Genomic DNA, 22,842 nt, shown 5'->3' with positions numbered 1-22,842 from the left:
GTCCATACAATCAACAGATATCAGTTCAGGGTTTACTACACTATGTATCTATGAAGTATGAAGTGATTTTACTGTATAGTTTTTATGTAAATGACATTCAAAATCCCTATAATTGTCCATTGTTTTTAATGATGACTCAAGTTTGATATTTTATAAAATTGTAATTTTGAATAAGTAGTCCATACAACCAACAGATATCAGTTCAGGGTGTACCACACTATGTACCTATAAAATATGAAGTAATTTTACTGTATACTTTTTGAGTAAATGATATTCAAAATCACAATAATTGTCCATTGTTTTTAATGATGACTCAAGTTTACTGCTTTATAAAATAGTTATTTTGAATAAGTAGTCCACACAACCAACAGATATCAGATCTGTGTCTGCCATACTATGTACCTATAAAATATGAAGTGAGTTTACTGTATAGTTTTTAAGCAGATGACATTCAAAATTCCTATAATTCTCCATTGTTTTTAATGATGACTCAAGTTAACTGCTTTATATGGTCATTTCTAATAAGTAGTCCATAAAACCAACAGATATCAGTTCAGTGTGTACCATACTATGTACCTATAAAGTATGAAATGATTTTACTGTATAGTTTTTATGTAAATGATATTCAAAATCCCTATAATTGTCCATTGTTTTTAATGATAATTCATATTCAATACGGTGGCTTAGTGGTTAGCACATTCGCCTCTCAGTGCTGGGATCTTGGGTTCAAGTCCCATCTGGGTGGAGTTTCCATGTTCTCCCTGTGTCTGCATGGGTTTCTTCTGGGGTCTCTGGTTTCCTCCCACAGTCCAAAAACATGGAGGGTGGGTGAATTGGCTTCTCTAATAAAATGTCCTGGTGTGTGAGTGAATATGCGTGTGCCCAGATATGGATTGGCGCTCTATCTTGGGTGAAACCCTAGTGCCCGATGCAGTTCTCCAGGTGGACAGTCGTTCCTGGTCGAGAGTATGCTGTGCGCATTTGGCTGCCGCTTCTCCCCAGTGTGTGTGTGGATTGAGTGTTCTGAGCAGTGTGGATTCTAAAGCATCCTTGGGTGTCTAGAAAGGCGCTATATAATTGTAAAGATAGATAGATTAATTAATTAATTCACTCGTTCATTCACTCATTCATTCATTTATCTACCTACCTATATAAGAGTCACAACGTTATTCCAGATGTCAGGTATGGTATTTGAACATCATTTGCTCACTTACATTAAAACAGGTCAGTTAACGTAGAATAATAATGGTTTGCAAATCAGAGTTTTTCCAGCAGCACATCAGGAAGGTTCTTCTATGCATACAGAAGTGCATCACTAGAGATCAGTTTATTTATTCAAATCCATTTAGTCTAAGTGTCTGCTCCTTTACTGACTGCTTGTAAAGGTGCTGTAGGAGTATCTGCTTAGGAAAAGAGGTAGATGAAATCTCTGCTCCTGGTCTGTTATGGTGAAGACGATCTAGGTAAAAATATACATTATTCAATAGGCTATGGCAATATAACATGGCATCTTAGAATCAATATAGTAGTGATTAAGCATTTATAGTTTTTCTATTTTTATTGTGTTTCACTCACCTCAACATATGGGTAAAAACAGATTTGGCCTAAACTTTCCCAGTATTGTCCAGTCTCAAATCGTAATTTGTACATTCCTGCTGTGAAAGCCTCCTTGGTGATTAAATCTGTGCAGTGGCCATCAATGTCTGTGGTTCTGGAAAAGAATAAACAATAGAAACTTTCACAATTCGATTTGCTTAATTTAAGTTAATATACCTACATAAATTTTATGTCCGGTTACAGATAATGAATGAATGAATATATACCTGGAATCATTGGGCGCAAGGCAGGAGCCATGGAGGGGGCGCCAGTCCTTCACAGGGCAACACAGACACACACACACATTCACTCACACCTACGGACACTTTTGAGTCGCCAATCCACCTACCAACATGTGTTTTTGGACTGCGGGAGGAAACCGGAGCACCCGGAGGAAACCCACGGACACACCCGAAGCGGGTGGAACCTCACAGTCAGTCACCCAAAGTGGGAATCGAACCCACAACCTCCAGGCCCTTGGAGCTGTGTGAGACTACCTGCTGCGCCACCGTGCCATATATATATATGTATGGCACGGTGGCGCAGCAGGTAGTCTCACAGAATATATATATATATATATATATATATATATATATATATATATATATATATATATATATATATATATATATATATATATATATATATATATATATTCATACAACTAACAAGGCACATACCCTACACTTATGAGGTTCCAGAGGATCATCTGAGGGTCTAGACGATGTAGACTGAGAGCCATGCGAGCTCCAGTAACCCCATCTGCAGTGTTGAGCACATGAGTTGTAAGAGGGCTGCCAGTCTTAGATGTTGTCATACTGGACCTGTTTAGTAATAGGCAGGTATTTGTAATCAGTAAGTTGTGAAAATTTTTTTACTTTGAGCTCTGGGTAGTGCTAAACAAATCTGTAAAACAATAGCGATTGTAGTTAGAAACTCTGTCCATCAAATGTCGATTATCTGACAATATCTGTCCATGGTGCTGAAACTCTTAAAATATTGTAACATGCACAAAAGTATTAGCTGGAAACAAAAATCTAATTTTATCCTAAGGTTTAGGAACCTGGTTAAACTATGCATATATTCAGGGCTAAAAGTAAAAAGAAAATATTACCTTTTCTGTGCAGACCTATGTTGTAGTGATGTCGCCTGCTCGTCCACTCACAGTAAAATGAGGAAACGTCCAACTGATTTGTCCTTCTTGAGGTTGCAGCATGGTGGAGTGATGAGTTAATCAATGACATCAATTCCCTGGCTTAATGTTTAAACAGCAAAGGGAGTTGCATCCACATTTCTTTACAAGTTATCACAGAAAGTAGTTTGTTAACAAATGTCCTTTAAAATATTTGGTAATAGTTTAACCTGTTTAGCACGACTCAAGTAATGTGCATTTTGTACCATGACCCCATCCAGCATAGGTCCATTGGTCCAAATCACACTTTATTTTGGGTTTAACTAGTGTTAATGTTGACACATAACTGTTGCTCATCTCTGAGACACATATCAGCTTATGTGATAGTTACAGTATGCAACTGTACAGTATATTGATATATTTACCATCAGTGCATTTTACAAATATGTACAAATAGGTTCTGACTACCAAATAGTAAAGCTCTCAATCAAAACTACACTACGATATTATCTTATAGATCAAGATATGTCACTGTACTCTTATAGACTACATTATTTCCAGTGCTAATGTGGTGCACAGATTTAAATGTAAAATAAAGTATTCAATATAAAAGCAGAGAGTGGGATCTCCCATTCTACTCAGAGATGAAAAGAAGGATTTGTGTTAATTGATTAAGTTAACTTTGCTACTTTATATGTTCCCATATTTTATATTATTATTTGTATTATTTTTTCCTTTTATTCTTGTGTTATTTTATTGCCAACTAGTGTCAAACAGAAGAGAACAGGTTGCTGTTTTCAATCTTGGTTCTTCTCAAAGTTTGTTCCTCTTAATTTTTAGATTTTCCTTGCCACTGTATTGGCTTGCACAACAGGGAACAACATTTCAGTAAAACTGATTTGTGACAACCATAAAAAAAATAAATAAAACAAAAACATATACAAATACATACACATACAATACACATACAAATACATTTGAAATATATTGAATTGAAAAGATTTTATTTGTCATCGTGATTTATATTTAGAAACATACAGAGAAAAACAATATAAGGAAAATAAACTTAAATGAGAGCAACAATGAACACATTGACATTAATGTTAAAATACTTTGAGAGTTAGAGCTCTAATTAAGACTTTATTAAGAATAATGAGACAGTCTTTCAATATTGTGCTTTAGGGAGAAGGTTCCTCTCATTCATTTTATTTATGCTACAACCGAATGTTCTGAATGCAACAGCTAAAACTATAAAATGGAAACTGGTATATATACAGTAAGTAGATGTAAAACACTTTCTAAATATTTCTAAATGTGTCAACTATCCTTCTTTAATCAGTGAATACTGCCTAACTATGGTTAATAGCTGTTTTCTTAAAGCATTTGTGCCCTTGCAGAGGTGAAATTTGTTGGAGCGACCTCATGATTTAATTAGCTTATCTTATCACTGTTACTGAGATGATTTCCTGGGAAAATGCTTGGTCATAAAACTCTATGCTGAAACTAAATGAAAACCTTTTTAATATGCAGATCTAATTCTGTTTGTGTAGCTCTGTTTAGACAGCTGCTCCACAGTTCATATACTGATACTCTAATTACTCTAACTCTAATTTTTATAAAAAGAGGAGATCAAACTGTAATATCTTTTTACAGCTACTGTCTCAATGGCAATATGGGATATGTCAGGGTAATAGAGAGGTTTAAGGCATATATTTGCTATTGTTAGGCCATTAGGTCTCATATGTATGGTAGACGACAAGAAATTCTCAGGGCGTGATGATGGGTCAGCAGGAGGCTTATTGCATTGATGCACGGCTAAAGCTTTAATTTGACAGGACATAAATTTATGATGAAAAACAGTTTTATATTCTTGGCTCTGGCATGGTGGAGACTGAGTGGATGAAAAGCTGAAGCTACAATGAACCACACAATTCTTCACTCCTGAATCTGGGTTCATCCATTGATTTTACCTGAAATGACACCAGGTTTGAATCAGGATTCCAGTGTTATTTACACTCTAAAAAGTCATTCTGGTGGCCTTTAGCCAATACTTAAACATATGCACTGCTTTAAGATAAAAAATGTAATTGAATGATTTTGGTAGATTTTTTAATATTAATGTTTTAATGGTTTAATGTTATAATGTGTTTTGGTAACATAAATAATATAAGTGTTGTTTCAAGACAATTTCCTGACTAACCCGAACTCAGTATATTCCATTAAATATTAAAAAGCAAAAATCATTTTCTGGCAACTCAGTTATTTGTATTGGACGCCATTTTCTCATTCATATGCTTTCTCCCGCCCATTCGGACAAGATGGATTTGACCGGAGAAGGCTGCTTCAGTATGCTCCAGGCACACCTTATTGTGGATAAGGCACATAAAAGCTACCAGGGTGAAGGTTATAACTATTTTCTTCACCCAAATAAGTGGTTTATTTTATTGGCGTGTTTAGGTTTGCCCGTTTTTCTATTGTGTTGATGGTCCGTGTTTGGTGGATATAGGCAGAATTAGCCAGCTAGCTTACCTTAACTCTGTAAGAGACAGTGTTACATCCAAAAGGAACACTTTTATGACCCTCAGGTGCATTTGTAATTTAATTATTTACTCGTTTTGAGACTTAAGGCGCAACAAGTTAGAGGTAGACGGAGAGGAGTTAAGTTTCTATTACGTAGGGTGACCAGACGTCCTCTTTTACCCGGACATGTCCTCTTTTTTAGACTTCAAAAAATGTCCGGGCGGAAATTCACAAACGTCCGGGATTTTGTTTTTCTAGAGCTTACATAGAACTTCGAGAAGCGTTTCATTCACAAACTAGTCCCGCCCTCCCCTACTCAACTGACTGAAATGGAGCCTTATAACTGTGACATTTATACAGTATACATAATATATATATTTTTTTACTGTTTCAATTATGTGAAAGATGTGAGATGTACTCTGTACACTGTACTCAAAACACTTTGTTGGATCAATATAGTTTTAGCAGAAGTCGAAACAACTCAAAAAGACTGTCACAAAATTTTGCGTTGATTTTTTTTATGTTGACCCAATGCTCTGAAAAACAAATTCACCGCCCAGTGTTTATTTATGGTGGTATTTAATTTACACATGGGCTTTTAGACTATAATTATTAGTCAGATTGTATTATCATTTTGTAAAATGTTGATGTGAAAAGTCAGTCATAACTTATTCTTTCATCATGTGATATATTTCTTGGTGAAAACAAACAGTAACAGGATGGGTCTCAAAACTAGCATTTTTCTGCTATAGGTTGAGGCGGTTAAGGTTGGAATGAACTGCAAGCTTATTGGTTAATATTAACCAAAATGACATATATCTTTGTGTGATATAGTAACATAACTTCTAAAAAGAATCCACATTTGTTACATTTTAATTGAAGCTTACCTGGAAACGGTATCATACGATACTTAATTTGATCAGAGACACAAACTTTCATTCATTCATTCATTATCTGTAACCGCTTATCCAGTTCAGGGTTGCGGTGGCTCCAGAGACTACCTGGAATCATTGGGAATACACCCTGGAGGGGGCGCCAGTCCTTCACAGGGTGACACAGATTCACTCACACCTACGAGTTCCAGGTTATTAAAGGGCCTACATATTTCATTTTGTTCTCTTAGGCCCATTTTTGATGCTCATGTGATTTTGTGTACCAAAACCTCTTGTAATTGCATGTTACACATTTTGCATCCTCTCTTTTTCCCTTAGAATTAAACACTCAACATTGGTAATGTACCTTTAAAACTGATTTTTCTAAATCATGCCTCTTCTGATTTGCTGCCTGGTATTTTGCATTCCAAAAGCAAATGTTGGAACACTCCTCATAATTTCAGCATGAATAGCCATTATTATGTTACAATGTAGTGTGTAAATATCTTGATTTTCATGGCATCATAAAAACAGTGAATGAAAAAAATGCAATTTCTACAGTGTAGTTTCCATATATGGACAGTATAGACTGGGTAGCAAGTGGTATGTTTTGACATTTTAACAATATGTGTATACTACATCAAACTATTTTATTCCCAAATGATAAGAGAAAGAGGATTTATTTGAAATGAGCTCTTTACAGTGCTATGAGTTGTAATGTATGGTGCATATTTTAGCTAAGTCTAACATCAGGTATGTTCACTCTCAGAGTGTGTAGGGTGAAAACCTTGCAAAGCAGTGCCTAGGTGTGTTCTGCTATTAAGATCCAGGCCAAAATGCCAGCTGTGCCAATTAGGGCTTAAAATTAATTGATCAGTGCTTGAATGCCTCACACTTGTTATTCATTATTCATCTTAGTAGATTGGTGTACATTATTCAGAAACATTTTAAAAGGAAGCATTGGTGAAGAAACTTTTGAAATGACTGACCTACAATGTTTTTCTCCCTATTTTGAAAGAAATACTCTCACTGATATTCTTTGCCAAGCAATAAATGAATTGTTCTTCAAAGCAGATTGAGAAATAGCTAACCCTAAAATATAGGTTATATAACACCATCATTAAAATATATGTTATATAATGTCAGTTTCAGTTTTCTTACCCAAATTCATCTCTTAAATATAATAACAGTCTGACTCATGTTTTCTCTGTTGGGAAAAACACAGACAGAGCAAATGTTAGAAACTTTAAAGTGACCCTAGTCAAGCACATTCAAACAATAACAATTTGCATAAATCATAAAACAACGTTTATCTCATATAAAGCTGTGTGTCAGTTGCATTGGTTTTCTCAAATTTCTGTAAACATCAGCTATAGGACTCAAGGTTCAAAACAGCAGGACTGTGACAGGAAATTGAAAATATTTTATATATTTTGTAATCATCTGTATGAAAAAAAACTGCCTTGCTGGAGAACCAACAGATCATTCATTCCTTAAATAGTAGCGACTACATAACCCCCAAAATACAATCCCTGAGCTTCTGCATTATTATTTATTCATTCATTCATTCATTTTCTGTAACAACTTCATCCTGTTCAGGGTTGTGATGTGTCTGTATTCTTCACAGAATCATTGGGTGCAAGGCAGGAACACACCCTGGAGGGGGCGCCAGACCATCACAAAGCATCACACTCACTCAATTACGCACGTTCCGATGTGTGTTTTGACTGTGGGAGAGAAACCTGAGCACCTGGAGGAAACGTACTCAAACACTTAGAGAACACCTATTGTATTTCCTATAAAGATCTCTTAGTGGTCACACTGATGATGTATATTATGTTCATTTCTAGCCATCTCCTCTGAAGGATCTATCCTGCCATGAAGGCTGACAAATTGAAGTGTGCTAGTGTATTTCAGAGCTCCACAGTCATATCCACAGAGTGTATCTCTGTGCAGCCGCTGGTGTTAATTCCAAAGAAGCAAACGTTCACTTGATTCACTTGTTTAAATACTTGGTCTCTGTCTTTCAAAACTTCATCCCATTGAATTGGAACGAAATACAAACAGCTACATTGAATATTTGTAGAAAAGACTTGTGAGTACAGGAGTAGTTGGTGAATATGTTTACCTCATATTTGCTTCCTTTGGGCTCCAGGCTCTGTCTTTCTCTGAATGCTCTGGTGGATGTGATGGCACTGCAAACGGAACCTTCCATACTGCTCACAGAGCTGCAGAGAGGAAAGTGGGGCAGGCTACCTTCACACACACACATACAAAGTAATGTGTCAGCGTCAATAATCAGTATTGAAATTTGTCAGTATTTGAGCACAAGAGTACAGAGCACCATGTCTTGTTGGGGCAGTACAGTATAATTTGCAAGAAGGTTCTGGCTGCAGATATGCACTCTTTGCCTCACATGCACCGCCAGCCTATTCATGACGTCAGTACACTCTATCACGGAAACAGAATTACGTAGTATCTGTTGAGGGACACATTTTTGATTCACGTGCGTGGCCAGTGTGAAAGACTACACTGGGTGGGTCTAGAGCCTACATGGAATCACTGGGTGCAAGGATGTAACATACATTGGACAAAGCACCAGTACATCAAAGGGCATCACACACATATATAGAGGAACTTTTAAATAGACCACCCACCTACCAATGTGTTTTTGGACTGGAGCCCCAGGTGGAAAACCTCACAGACACAAGGAGAACACACCAAATTTGTCACAGGCAGTGAGTCAATGCAGGGTTTGAACCCACAACCCCAGAACCCTGAAGCGGTGTTACAGTGACTCAACCTGTGTTCCTGACTCTACTGCCACCAAGCTGCCCACATGACCAAAATTACATAGAAAAACCTCTTCAGATTAACGTTTTGAATTGTCCTCTAAAGTCATCACTTTAGAGACACTACATGTTTTTTGAACAGTGATGATATGCAAATTAATTCAAAGTTCATTGACACAGAAACTGACATTGTCAGTGAAGTATAGTACCAGATGTGTCTTTGTTTTGTGTTTCCATGTGTTCCAGACTGTTCAGCAGCTCATCAATCTGATCCTTTATCCCCTTCAGCTCTCTCTTAATACACTGCAGCTCCTCCATCCTCACTGCACACAGACAACAGGGAATTATCCCACACTATTAACATGATACAACATTTTTAATGACAGAAACAGCAAAGAATTTAACCTCTCATCCACAGTGCGATAACACTTCTCACATACCATCCTCTACTTCCACCACAATACAACCCCACTCCAACACAACCCAATCACAGCTATAAAGGCAAACACATTCCTCTCTGATCCACAAACACTAAAAACTATTAGGGCTTGTAATTATAGCAGTATAAACCCATATCAAGTGTAATGCACTATTAATTTGGTATAATTGTGTGAGGTTTGATTCCTGAGTGAGCAGAGCCTGAGGAAGAGCAAGGTTTTAATGAAGGAACCATCTGGAGCTTGACAAGTGATAAACATGTATGGAGAAAGTTTAACACACTTATTAATATATAATACACACATGTACAATGGCCTTTGGGCAGCTAAGTCATTTACGTGATTAAAATAAGATATATGCAGAAAGAAAGAGAGAGAATGTGGATGAGAGAGACTTCCACAAACTGAAACTATAGTGTTAAATTTAAATGTACTTAATTTAACGTGTACCTTGTATTTACATGTGTATTATATAAACTGACTTATTAATCTGAAACACAAAACAGTTACACAACCAAAAAGTCATGGCCTTATGGTTAGAGAAGTCTGAGACCAGAAGGTTACCAGTTTCCTTCCATTTTGGTCAAAGATGTATAATCTCAGAAGATTATGGAACACTTTGGAGTAGCAGCATTTGAGGCTATGGTCACAATGTTCAATGCCAAGCAAGAGGCCATATGATGCTAGAAGTATATGGAGCAAATCTAAATGATCCAATGATCCTAAACTAATACATCCAGCATCAGTGCTTCAACTCACTAATGTTTTGTGGTGGAATGCAATCAAACAAATGTACTATTAATACCCTTTAAGAGAAAATGCTTAATGAAAAGGTGTCAACATATATATTAGCAAGTACGTTTAAATCATCACTTTTTAGTGTAGAGATTTCAGTAATGATTTAGTTGAGAATCTCACTGTGACCTCCTCTTGATTTGGAGTTGCTGATCCTGGATCTGCATTTGGTCAACTGTGTACTGCATTGCAGGACAGAAGAGGAGGAAGAACACACTCGCTTCTGAGGTCTGGCATGATTTGAGGCCATTGTTGCTGAGACAGGAGCATGTCCAGAACCCCTGAGGAGGCAGAAAACACATTAATCACAGGAGGGTCTTGATCTGATTTTATCCCTGTTTATCTAAAATCCAAAGGAAAATATTAAAAATAATAAAATATAAACCAAAAAGTTATGTTTGTTTATCTGCCTGCCTTTCACTCTATCTATCTACAGCCTCATTGAATTCAGCTATTTAAAGTGCACTCTTTGTAGACAGAGATCCACAGAAATTCATGAAATTAAATAGGATGTTTAAAAACCCAAGGTCACCAAGCCCAGTGTCAAAGGTTCAGCAGAAAGAGAGTAGAGCCAACCAGCATCAGATTTCTCTGAACTGTGAAGTCTGTAATGTCAGTCACAGGTTTGCTTTGTCATCTCTACCCTCTAACCCCTCTTGTATAATCACTGCAAATGATCAAAGCTCAGGTAATAATGTTAGCCAGACACAGCTTTAAAGACATTATTCAAGAAAACCCTGCTGCAAAGCACTTCTAACTGTGGAAAGTGTCAAATTTCTTTACAAACCTGAAGTGCTGCCTTACAAACATTTTGGCCCAGTTTAGCGCCTTTGAGAGCTGTTTTAAAGGATCAGTGAGTTGTTTATTGTCACAGGCCCTGTCCTGTTTGTGGTTCCCACCATGTGCTTACTTAGCACATGGCTCTCTGTTATTGTTTTTGTTCCTGTCTCCGCCCTAGTCCTGTCTTAATCTTGCCTCTGTCCCATTATTGTCTGCAGGTGTTCCTTGTTTGTCCTGTCTTTATATACCCCTGTGGTTTGAGTGCTCCTATGTCTGGTGTTGTGTGCGTAGATGTGTTTCTTGGTCTTTCTGTTTACATGCGTCTACCCTGGTTCATGGCTCTTCCCTGTCTGTCTTCATTTAGTTCATAGTTTAGTCTTGTCTAGTTTCCCTGTATGTACCCGTGTTTATTTTGTTTATATTTTGCTTCTGTCCTGTTTAATAAATTTATTGCATTTACGTCCGTCTCTTCGTTCTCCCTGCAGCCGTGACATTTATGAAGTATGAGATGTGGTTCTATCATGCTGTGACCTCTGACTACATTGCGAGCCCAGTGAGGGCTACTGGAAACATGGATATTATAAACAAATGTAGCTTAACAGAATCGTGTGAAAAGATGTAGTGGATTACTTACTGTTGACTGCTTACAGTAAAATTTCCTTTCATGGAGGAAAATTTCCTTTTATAATTGCTTGATTAAACTTGATTATTTGAATATGGTTTTTAAATGATTAATTGGTTAATATCTCTTTATTTGTCAGACTTTGCATACGTTTTGTTTACTCGTTTTACAGGAATCATTGGTATATTTGTCAAATAGGAGCCCTAATTCACAGAGTCACAGACTGATTAAGAGGTTATGCTACATTAGAGTAAGAACAAATACTGAGGAATGAAAATAGTACCTTTCATAGAGCTCTCGGTAACAGCCACCTTCAAGATGATTCTCATCTCTAAGAACAGAAAGAGAGGAATATAACATGTTGAATATGTTGACTAGATATTTAGAATCCTAATTATTTAATTCTGATGAAAGGTATGTCACCAAAATCTTGGGATGTTAAAGATTAAAATCTCCTACAAGGTGCTGGACAAGCTGTTTCAGATTAAAAAATAAAATTCAAGATCCATTTAATGTAATTTTGGTAACACTTTAAATTACAGCCCCAAATTACTGGGTAAGTACAGAGTATGTAGATACCAGTAATGACCACATATTTCTAGTATCATACCCTTTACTTACTCATTACTTATTTTATCTTACGGCTTACTTAACAGGTACTTTTTCTGTACTTACCCAGTACTTAGTGGGCTGTAATTTAAAGTGTTACATTCGGATATCAACTATAGTTTTTTTTAATAGATCTACAGATCTAAAAACATATTCTTAATGTAACTTTGACTAGTAAAATATCACCATTGATTTACATGGAATTTCATTTGTCGTCCAGGGATCCTTGTCAGATGCCCAAACCACCTCACCTGGCCCCTCTAAACATGAAGGAACAGTATTTCTACTTCATGCTCCTCCCAGATTACTAAACTTATTAGCCAGTCACAAAGAGTGTGACCGGAAATCCACTGGGAAAAACTCATTTCAGATGCTTGTGTTCATGATCTTGTTCTTTCATTATCCAAGGTTGATGATAATAGGAGAGGATGGGGACAGATATACCGGAATATTGAAAGCTTTTTGGCTCAGGTCCCTCTTTACCACAATGGTCTGGAATAGCAACTGCATTACTGCAGATGCTGCACTTAACATTTCGTCAGTCTCACAATTCCACTTCCCATTCGAGAACAAGACACAAATTTTAGCACTAATTCAACTGGGGTAAGTTTTTACCCCCTACCTAGAGGGAGTATTACTTCTTTCTGGAGTAAAAACTTGCAAGAGGGGGAATCAACCATTCCATGGACACGATAAACTCTACACTGTTACTCAGATGGATTCTCCTTTCCTTTTTTTTTTTTTTTTTTTTTATAATAAACTTTATTAATTAATACAAATATATGTACAGTCCTTCCAAAAATCCAGCTTACATAAATTATATACTCATACATCCAAACATTTAATTACACATACAAACGAGCACAGTCTCGTATATTTAGAGTGTCCCAAAGAGTCTTTAAAAAGTATATTAAGAGTCTTTTGTTTTTTTAATTCAGTCCTAATACTCTTCATAACCGCATCACTAGAGACAAAAGACTGTTCTATTGTCATTTTACATCGTGTTTTCCACAACTTAGACTTTGCCAAACATATAATATACCACAAAAAATTACATTTATATTCATCAATATTACAATCAAAAATGCCATAATAGATACTTTTAATATTTACATCAAAATTTAAACCTATATCCTTTACTTTTTCCCACACTTCTTTAGACCTATAACATTCTAATATAAAGTATTCCAGAGATTCTTCCTCTTGACATAAGGGCATTGGACACTTTATGGTTTTAATAAAACAACTCCATTTTACTAAAAGTCTGACTGGTAACCTCCTTACTGCTATTAACCAGGTTGTATCTCTAATAGTCTCAGATATATTTTTGCAAAGCATATTTTTTAGACATATTTTATTTTCCTCTTTATTTAGTTCTCTAAATTCAAAATTCTGTCCATAAATTTCCAGCACCTTGGCATATATTTTCCCAGCGAGGCTGAGAAATGTAATGCCCTAAAATGATTCTAGATATCCATGTGATATTGTAGAAGTGTGACAGTCAAAAAAGCCACCCCCACCACCCAAGTATCGAAGGATTTTAGCAATTCAGGGCGAATCTCATCCACTCTAGAGACTTTGCCACTGTGGAGGATTTCAAATACCTCTGTCACTTCACTTAATCAAATCAAATCAAATTTATTTATATAGCGCTTTTCACAACTGATGTTGTCACAAAGCAGCTTCACAGAATTCCAGTAAGACAAAGATTTGACATGAAATGTAAAAACAAATGTAAAACCCTCAAGTGAGCAAGCCAGGGGCGACAGTGGCAAGGAAAAACTCCCCCAGCTGAGGAAGAAACCTTGGGAGGAACCAAGGCTCACAAGGGGTGACCCATCCTCCTCTGGTCAATCTACTGGTGATGATAGTTAAGGAAATGCATTCTGACATCCCAGCTTTAGGATTTCCTAAAACTGCTCTTCCAAAGTCAGACATTATCCTCAGTCAAATTCAGAATTTCACCATCTTTGTTATGCACAAGGATGAGCTCAGGAGTTTCCCCCCTGAACTACCAAAGTGTTTTCTAGAAACTCTTTGAGGCCACTTGAAAGCCATTCACCAAGGCCTTGCCAAACTCATAACCCATGCTCTGGATCTTTGCCTTTGCCTTACCCATACCCATACACTAAATCAGTTACCCAGTCCAGCCAAGCTTTAAAAGCCTCACTCTTCTGCTCGATGGCTTCCCTTGCCACTGTCATCCTCCACTGGGCTCTTCGTTTGCTGCAATAACAGGCACAAACAAGCTTTTTGCTACAGTTATATGCAGCTGCTTCCACAAAGGAGGCCTTTAACAGGTTCCATTCAGACTCTATATCCCTAAAAAAAATTTCTCTCTGAGGACAGAGTTAAAATCATTCTCTGCCAAGCCCTCTGCCAGTCTTTCCCAGCATATTCTCACAATACATTTGGGCCTACCAGATTTGTCTGGCAGTGTTACCTGCCATTTGATCCAAGTCATGACCAGATGGTCACCCCGTCTCTTTATGCAAGTGTCCAAAATTTATCACTTAATGTTAGAAGACACAACCACAAAGTCAGTCATTTACATTTGGCCCAAGGTGCCCTGATACCAAGTACACTTAAAAGAGACATTGTGTACAAATATGTTGTTAGTTATGGACAAACCATGACTATGTTCTTAAAAATTATGGTTCTTCAATCAAGAAAATGGTTCTATATAGAGCCATGAACACTTAAATATCCTCTTGTGTTATTAAAGGGTTCTTTGCATTATGAAAGCCTCTTTCATATTAATGAAAAATGTGCTAAAATGTTATTTATTGCACAACAAAAAAAATGTATAGTTATAGTATCAACCGGTTACAATAGAACCATCTATAGCACATTCTTTATCACTCTGTAGATGCTGGACAAAGAAACCTTTATTTATACAAAGTGTTTTTCGAGTTTTCAGGGTTCTATATAAATTCATATTCTTTTCTAAAAACTGTTAAAGAACCATACTTTTTAAAGTGTGTAACTCAGAAATCCAAAAACATCCCACTGCTCAGGTTCAGATCAGCCAGACCATTCCTCCCAGTTATTTCCCATTTTTCCCAGTCATTGCCAACATGAGCTAAAAAGTCCACCAGGAAAACAGCAAAGTCGGTGTGTTGTATACTGTCCAGGATTCCACTCACATTCTCCAAGAAGGCTCAATATGTTGAACTGCTGTTGAGTGCAAATGAACACAAAACAGTCAGAACTTTCCTCTCTGCAAGCCCAAGTCACATTGGATAACACTCAGATTTACCAGGAGAAACTCAAACTTTATGGCAGCCAGCCATGCAATTGTGTACACCCTACACTGGCCCCTCTCACCCAGTACAACTACTGCGTAGGAGAGAGAGAGCGACCAAGCAAGATGAGAGAGTGAAATTTCATGTATAATATGAAAAAAATATGAAAAGTCAAAATTACATTATGGATATGTCATCATGACATTATAACTAGTCATTACTAATAAAAACTTCATTACAGAGATCTTGAATTTGAGTTACTAGTAAACACAGAGTTAAGACTTAGAGCTGGTGTAATTTCAGGCTAAAATGGTTTGCCATACCAGCATGTCTAACGCCACTTAATGAACTGAAGACGCTGAGCTCCAGTTTAAAAACAAAAAAACAAAAAACAAAACAAGGTTAGTGTAAGGTTTAGGGTTCTTGTAAATTAATGTTCATCATATGGTTGCTTAAGCTCTTTAGTACTTCTTGACATTCACACATATCACTTATCATTATCCAGTGCTTTCTCACTTTTAGTTATTCATGTTTCTTAGCTAGGTCTGCCCAAACACAGCGTTTTACAATGCTGGGTGGTTGAATTAACTAATTAATTAATTAATGCTTCTTCTGGGACATGTAAAACCAGAAAATTCTGTTCAGGCTGCTGCTAACACAATGACAGTGGAGATATAAATGCCTGGAGCAGATTGCTAAGTGCTCATTTATGTCAGATAACAGTTGACTAGCATCATACTGAGTGATTTTTTTAAGAGCATAACCTCAGATACATATTATACATTGCGCAAAACTCTGAAACTGTTTTTGTCAAAACTAATTCTATATAGCATTCTATATAAATATAAAATGTAAATTTAAATACATACCTATTGTTCCTTTCATTTTACTGACTAAATAGTTAATTGTTTCAAAATTTGGACAGTGATGACTCATGCCTTTATTATATAAACATGTAAAAATGCATGTACTCTGAGATTTAAGCTTTTGAATGTAGTCTTTCAAAAAATAAAAAATAAAAATCTTGATTATACGGCATTCCAGTACCACCTATCTGTTTGTTTACTGTTCCCACTGTCTGAGGAGAGAAAGGGAATTTTCCAGTAGTCTCTAAACCGTTCAGAATTTGAAATCTTAATGAAGAATTTGGCTTTAAAAAAAATTAGAGCTCAAGAGTTTAGGAAATTCTACAAAAGTAGTTATGTTAATTTGTAACTGACTCAGTGTCTCACTTTGTGAGCTTTTTTCCTCCTGAGGAGATTATACTGTTCTACAACGTGAAGCTAAGAACAGCAACTTCTTCATCATTTGTGCATCTGTTAGTGCTTCTAAAGTGTAAATTTATGCAGTGAGGCAGAGTACGCAGAACTTCAAGAACAAACCCTAAAATCCTTCTTTAAGATCAAGTAAGAGGATTGTTCCATGCAGAAAATTTGATCCTGGACATATTCTCTTAAAACAACAGTTCCTTAATGATTCTTAGCTTGAATGGTCAGAGAAAAATAACGCATATCAACTTTGCATTAGATGTTTCTTCAAACTCAAACAAATATGAAATTATGTTACCTAACTAAAACTAACAGAAATAGATTGTTGAGGGTAAATCTGACTGAATATGAATATGTAGTGTCTTTGCTGCGTGAAACAAAGCTGCAGGTCCCCTGGGAAAATTCACATTGATTAATCCAGACTGAGTGTTCACACTGCTCAGAAAGGCATCCTGACTGCGGGAGCATGACTGGGTTTAATGGAGTGGAGAGATTATTTCATGCTACTTGCACACATCTCCATAAACAAATCTGTACATAAAACTTAATGCTCCCATCGTCAGAGAGCATCTCCATATGCTGATACAAAGTCCTTTCAAAAACCAGTGCTTTTTAAAGATGAATTACCTGAGTATGAAGTTGATGAATATGATGGTTTGCAAAATACATTGTTTCTGACTCCCAGTTAAAGGGACTGCTGTTGCCTGTAGGTGGAACAATTTCAATGTAGTATTGAAAAATGCAAAATGTGTTATTGAACAAAACAAGCATTTGCTGCATTCTGTCATTCTGTGCTTACATTTAAAAGCTCAAGCTATGCTTTGTACGATTGTTGATAATGATTTGAAATGCATTGTAGTTTTCTGAGCCAAATCAGTCTGGATTACTTTAAAAAGTATACATTTCTGAATCAAACCTTCATATAACATTATACAAGTGTCTGTCTTGTTATATCCCAACTGCATTTTTAAAACTCTTCCAACTAGGCAACATTCCAAAATTAGACTGGACAGGAACTGGACACGTGTTTAATCATACAACCCCCACATATACATACTCTCACACACAGACACACACACACACACACAATAAAGTGTGAACATTTTTGTTTTTGCTGTGTATGTGCAGGCAAATATGACACAAAGCAGATATCATCCATTCAGTTATACACCAGTGACTTCTCTGACAAATTCTCAGTGTCTTGACTTTCAGCAGAAAAAAAGTCTAAATGGGAGTCTATAATTTTAAGGACTGTAAAGGTGGCAGAAAGATGACAGATATTTAACTGATGTGCCAGTGTTCACCTGCAGGTGTCTGACAGCTTTATTGAACGTGTTCAACTCTTCTTCCACTCACCTGGAAATATATCACCCACAGTTGTTTACAGATGGACAGGTAGATTAATAGTGGAAACAGAAAAAAACCCTTATATAAACAGACACAATACAATATTTTGCACTATTTTGATTAATTCATCAGACCAGGCATTCATTCATTATTAATGATTTAATTCGGAAAAAAAATGCTACAGCAAAAAATATATATATTGGATTTTAAACACAACATTTGTTTGTATGTTGCTTTCAGTTAGAATCTTCACTGAAGATAGCTCATCAGTTTTCATCAGTTTTTCCATTTTATATTTACATTTTGCAATTTATGAATCAATGTAAAGCCATTAAATACCGACTGACAAAAACTGGCAATCAGAATAGAGCTAATGTTACCTCTGACGCTGTGGTAAGGCTTTATGTTGATTACATGTATATTAATTCCACTCTTGTGAAATGTAAACATATGCTTTATTTATTGGAGAGATAACAGACTGCTGGCTTGTTTGTAATGTACTGTTAGTTATCACTGTGCTACAAGTGTGATCTGCTTAATTAAGTTTAACCGTACATACCCCATTTCTTCAAAACCTACTCAAGAAACACTTAGTGTTTCCTAAATTTCCAAAAACTTATTTTTCCAATTTTTTTTTTTTTTGTGTGTGGGTTACAAACACCCTGTATGTATTTCCTCACACTGCATGTATTTTAAAAACAAAATACAAAAAAGGTATTCAGAGGACTATAGTTACAAAAAAATCTCAGGAAGTATATCTGTAACCGTGTCACGAATGAACTTTCCCTGAGGTAGCGTCAGCATGCATTAATCTCTTCAGATGCCTGGTATCTGTCACCTACGCTATGAAGTTCTGACTTGGCAAGTTCTATTTGAAAGGTGCAATTTGTAACCTTTGACATATCATCTTCACTGTTCATGCTGTTTTCTCTCAAATAAGACACACTAGTATAAGCAAGTATAAGTTTTTTACAACAATTTTTGTAATTGCTAACTCTTGAGTTATACCATGTTATCAAGCCGTGATAGTATTTGTAAGAACAATAACTTTGCAGTTGGGTTACAGCTGCTGTAGGTCATTTTGTAGAAAGCAGAAAGTGTAAGCCATTTCTTGAAAAAAAATCCAATCATCCAGCTTTTTCCAACTCCAGCCATTCCTCTAAAATACTGAAATGCCCTGGCTTCATTAGTCACTAATGAAGCTAGATAGAGGAGCACAACACCTTCAAACACCATCCACCTGGAGCTTGGATGCTCCTGACCTTGGATTGTTCAGACAACACCAGAGACCAAACTCATAACCCTTTTGATAATTGTGGCAACACATAGATGCACTACTTTTGGTGTGAATATCACACACCCTCAGTTAGTACCTAAATCATGATACAGATTTCTGAAGACCGATCCTGCTTTTTTAATGATCCTGACTAGGGATAGAGGTTTGTTAGTCATTTAAAACAAAGCAGTTGTCAGGGGAAAAAATGTAAATTAAAGACAGTGTAGCGGAGCAAAACAAGAATTTCAAGCACAGAAATTTCTTAATTGGGATTTACAGAACAATCCTCAAATTTTGTGGTCAGTCATTTGGAATTATAATGAGCATGAATAGATCATGCACTGTACTAACTACACTACTGGTGAAATTAATATAAGGTAATATTTTTTATTATATAAAATAATGTCCATCGGCAGCCATGTATCAGTACTTATTCATTCATTCATTCTCTGTAACAGCTTCATTCTGTTCAGACCTGCAGTCGGTCCAGAGCCTATAGTTAATTAAATGGATGAAAGTCAGGGACACACCCTGGTTAGGGAGCCAGCCTATTTGCAGCACCACCATGCTGCCCTATCACATTTACATTTATGCATTTGACAGACGCTTTTATCCAAAGCGACAGTACTCTTCCATCAGTAAATAATTTATCTTCAAGTTTTTGAGGTTTTTTAAAAAAAATATTTTACCACCAGACCCCCACAAACCCATATCACTGTAGTTAACAATAATAGAATCACAGGTCTTAACCAGTGCATTGTGCATTTAGCTGCTCCAGCTCTCTGAATTCTGCAGCCTGTGGTACAGCTCTGACCTGTGTTCACTCTGCATCAGTCTATGTGTCCACCTGCAGCCTCTGCTCTTTCAAACCCCAAATAATGACAACCCATTAGAGAGCCAGACTGGACATACAGATATAGAGACACATTGGAGGGGGATATACTTGCGCAAGGCAGGCTCATGAGAGTCATTCAGGCACAGACAGAGAGAGAGAGAGACAGAGAGAGACAGAGAGAGAGAGAGAGAGACAGAGAGAGAGAGAGAGAGAGAATCCATAAAGACAGAAACACTGCCATGAGACAGAAATATACCCTTAACTCCCAACATCTCTTTATCCCCAACTCTCTCTCTCTCTCTCTCTCTCTCTGTGCCTGAATGACTCTAACATAGGAAAACCCACAATAAAATAGTTTGTTTTCTTTAAGTCCACCCACAGATCTCACCCATTCCAATAAAGCTGTGGAGCAATGGTGCTGTGTTTTTTCTATTTATAGAAAAGACAAAAATGGAGCCAAACAGGGTGTGGGAAGTCAATGTAACTTAAAAATATATGTAACTGCAGTGGAATATGAGGTTAGATTCCCAGACTACAGGATCTACAATGAGAGTATTTATAATGTGTAACAGATGAATAGAATAGGATAGAATAGAATAGAATAGAATAGAATGGTGAAAAGAGTGGGCTGTATGCACAAGAAAACTCAAAATGAGTCAAGGCAGTTAGAAAATGTAAAATGATATATCTAAATGACACAAACACCAAAAACCACACATCAGCACACACTTCAAACTGAGCATTTGCATAGTGGCGTTTACCTGAACCCATCATTACTGGAACGCTTCATTCCTGCCCTGTATCTGGAGGACTGCTGATCCCCAGCCATGAGAGTATCTAAAAACACAGGGAACACAGAATGAACGCTGAATTTATGTAGAAGCCTGAAGTGAGTGAGTTTATTTTTAATCCATTTTTTTTGCATTATGTTTGAAATTATTTTATATTAACTTTTCGCTTTCTAAAAAAACCTTTGAGCTACTCCCTGGGCTCCTTGTAAGGATGGTGACATACAAATACATATGTAGCATCACTTTCACTGCAGTATTTTGCAAACTACAACACAACTCTGTCTCCTCCTTCAAAAATGAGCTGAAGTGCCCTAACTGCTCCGAAGGTGGCTGACTGCTTCTCTGGGTGTATGCTCAGTGCCCCTGATACACTATTGTGAGTGTTCACTGCCATGGATAGGTTAATCACAGAAGACACATTTTATTATTGTATAATATACAATAACAAATAAATGCATGTTTCATATTTTCACATTTCCTGAGCTTTGTTTATATACACTTTTAAAAATAATTTTCTTTGATACTATTCCCTTATCAAGTTTTTTAGTAACTGTATGTAATCAACAGGAGGTTTTATTCTAGTTACACTGTAACAGAAACTACAATATACGCACTGTATGCACTGTAGGTAAACAGAAGTGTCTAAAAATGGATAGTGTTGTAAGGTAACAGAGATCCTCACATTTAAAATAATCATTACATAAGCACTAACTTGAATCTTTCCGTGTACCTTACATCTGAGGATATCACCTCGGAAGTACCACCAAACACAGAGTAAATGCCATGAGAAGTAAGTAAACAAATGAAAAAGTAACAGTACCAATGTAAAAAATCTTGAACTTACATTGCAGACTGTGATGCTCACTGTTGAACAAGGTCCCGTGAAAACTGAAGAAAAATTCTGCTAACAGTTGAAATTCAGCTGAAGATTTCCTCAAAGCTCACTGCTCTGAGAGAGAGCGAGAATCAGTAAATGTCTTTTTAGAGCTGGACTTGCAGGATGTACCACTACTGGATTGCAGCAAACATGCAGGGGGTTTATATTTGAGACATTGGATTGTTCCATTTCATATCAAACTACATTTATGTTGTGGAAAAGGAGGGTAACTCTAAGGAACAAACTGAGAAGGAAGCTCTTACATTAAGCCACAGATACTCTGTATACACAGGGTAATACATTCTTCTTTATTTCCATGCCATTGTGTGATGGGGCGGCACGGGGAGAACACACCAAACTCCTAACAGACAGTCACCCGGAGCAGGACTTGAACCCACAACCTCCAGGTCCCTGGAGCTGTGTGATTGTGACACTTCCTGCTGCTTATGTGCACTCATACTGTAATATATTACATTTAAAGAATGTTAAAAAATAATTGTTCTACTGTTCCACATTATTTTAGATTAAAATGTTAAATGTTAAATTTTAGATTAAAAGGTTAAACATGTATGCCTAGAATCATATCATATTTTTTAGCGTGCAAGGATAAAAATACAACAACAACATCAACAACTAAACCCTTAATCTGTGTTAATGCATCTGTGCTTTTTGTCTAATACTGTGTTCTGGCTTTTTGTATTTGTGTTCTTAGTTATTTGTTTTTGTTTCATGTTTTGGTTTCATTCATTCATTCATTCATTCATTCATTCATTCGTTATCTGTAACCCTTATCCAGTTCAGGGTCGCGGTGGGTCCAGAGCCTACCCGGAATCATTGGGCGCAAGGAATGAATACACCCCGGAGGGGGAGACAGTCCTTCACAGGGCAATTTTGGTTTCAATATAATTAAAAAATAAATATATGAAATAAAATTTAGATTAAAATATTTGTCCTTAAACTGTTTAAAACTGAGGAGCAGTATTCCCAGTTGATTATAGCTCCGTGCAACAATGACTCGGCTGACGCTGGTCTATTCCTATTAAATCAG

At 36.6% G+C, this 22,842-nt stretch overlaps 2 protein-coding genes across 2 annotated transcripts; both read right to left on the bottom strand.

Annotated features, from left to right (window-relative positions):
* Positions 1 to 1,366: 1,366 nt before the first annotated feature.
* Positions 1,367 to 2,803, bottom strand: urahb (urate (5-hydroxyiso-) hydrolase b). Its single transcript, XM_066668826.1, has 4 exons — positions 2,711 to 2,803; positions 2,277 to 2,420; positions 1,576 to 1,711; positions 1,367 to 1,459 (listed from the first exon to the last, which is right to left on the bottom strand). The coding sequence occupies exons 2-4, from the start codon at positions 2,411 to 2,413 to the stop codon at positions 1,367 to 1,369; spliced, it is 366 nt and encodes a 121-aa protein (XP_066524923.1). The 5' UTR covers positions 2,414 to 2,420; positions 2,711 to 2,803.
* Positions 2,804 to 3,908: 1,105 nt separating this feature from the next.
* On the bottom strand, positions 3,909 to 21,920 carry si:dkey-234i14.2 (RNA-binding Raly-like protein). The gene is made up of 8 exons (XM_066670019.1): positions 21,762 to 21,920; positions 20,888 to 20,963; positions 11,830 to 11,877; positions 10,268 to 10,425; positions 9,122 to 9,235; positions 8,249 to 8,376; positions 7,282 to 7,327; positions 3,909 to 4,698 (listed from the first exon to the last, which is right to left on the bottom strand). Exons 2-7 carry the CDS (start codon positions 20,953 to 20,955, stop codon positions 7,295 to 7,297), a joined length of 549 nt encoding a protein of 182 aa, XP_066526116.1. The 5' UTR covers positions 20,956 to 20,963; positions 21,762 to 21,920; the 3' UTR covers positions 3,909 to 4,698; positions 7,282 to 7,294.
* Positions 21,921 to 22,842: the final 922 nt, after the last annotated feature.

The sequence above is a fragment of the Hoplias malabaricus genome, chromosome 4 (genome assembly GCF_029633855.1).
Source record: "Hoplias malabaricus isolate fHopMal1 chromosome 4, fHopMal1.hap1, whole genome shotgun sequence".
NCBI lineage: Eukaryota > Metazoa > Chordata > Actinopteri > Characiformes > Erythrinidae > Hoplias > Hoplias malabaricus.
This window is presented reverse-complemented; position numbering and strand designations above follow the sequence as displayed.

What these genes read in the sequence shown, in the direction of transcription:
- urahb (XM_066668826.1), bottom strand. Translation starts at nt 2,413, where the DNA reads ATGACAACATCTAAGACTGGCAGCCCTCTTACAACTCATGTGCTCAAC. An exon ending in TGGAACCTCATAAGTGTAGG is followed by an intron (nt 1,712 to 2,276) that starts GTATGTGCCTTG and finishes ATTCTTTTCCAG; the next exon opens with AACCACAGACATTGATGGCC. An exon ending in GTTTTTACCCATATGTTGAG is followed by an intron (nt 1,460 to 1,575) that starts GTGAGTGAAACA and finishes ATTTTTACCTAG; the next exon opens with ATCGTCTTCACCATAACAGA.
- si:dkey-234i14.2 (XM_066670019.1), bottom strand. Translation starts at nt 20,955, where the DNA reads ATGGCTGGGGATCAGCAGTCCTCCAGATACAGGGCAGGAATGAAGCGT. An exon ending in TCCAGTAATGATGGGTTCAG is followed by an intron (nt 11,878 to 20,887) that starts GTAAACGCCACT and finishes TTCTGTTCTTAG; the next exon opens with AGATGAGAATCATCTTGAAG. An exon ending in CCAAAGGAAGCAAATATGAG is followed by an intron (nt 7,328 to 8,248) that starts GTAAACATATTC and finishes TTTTCCCAACAG; the next exon opens with AGAAAACATGAGTCAGACTG.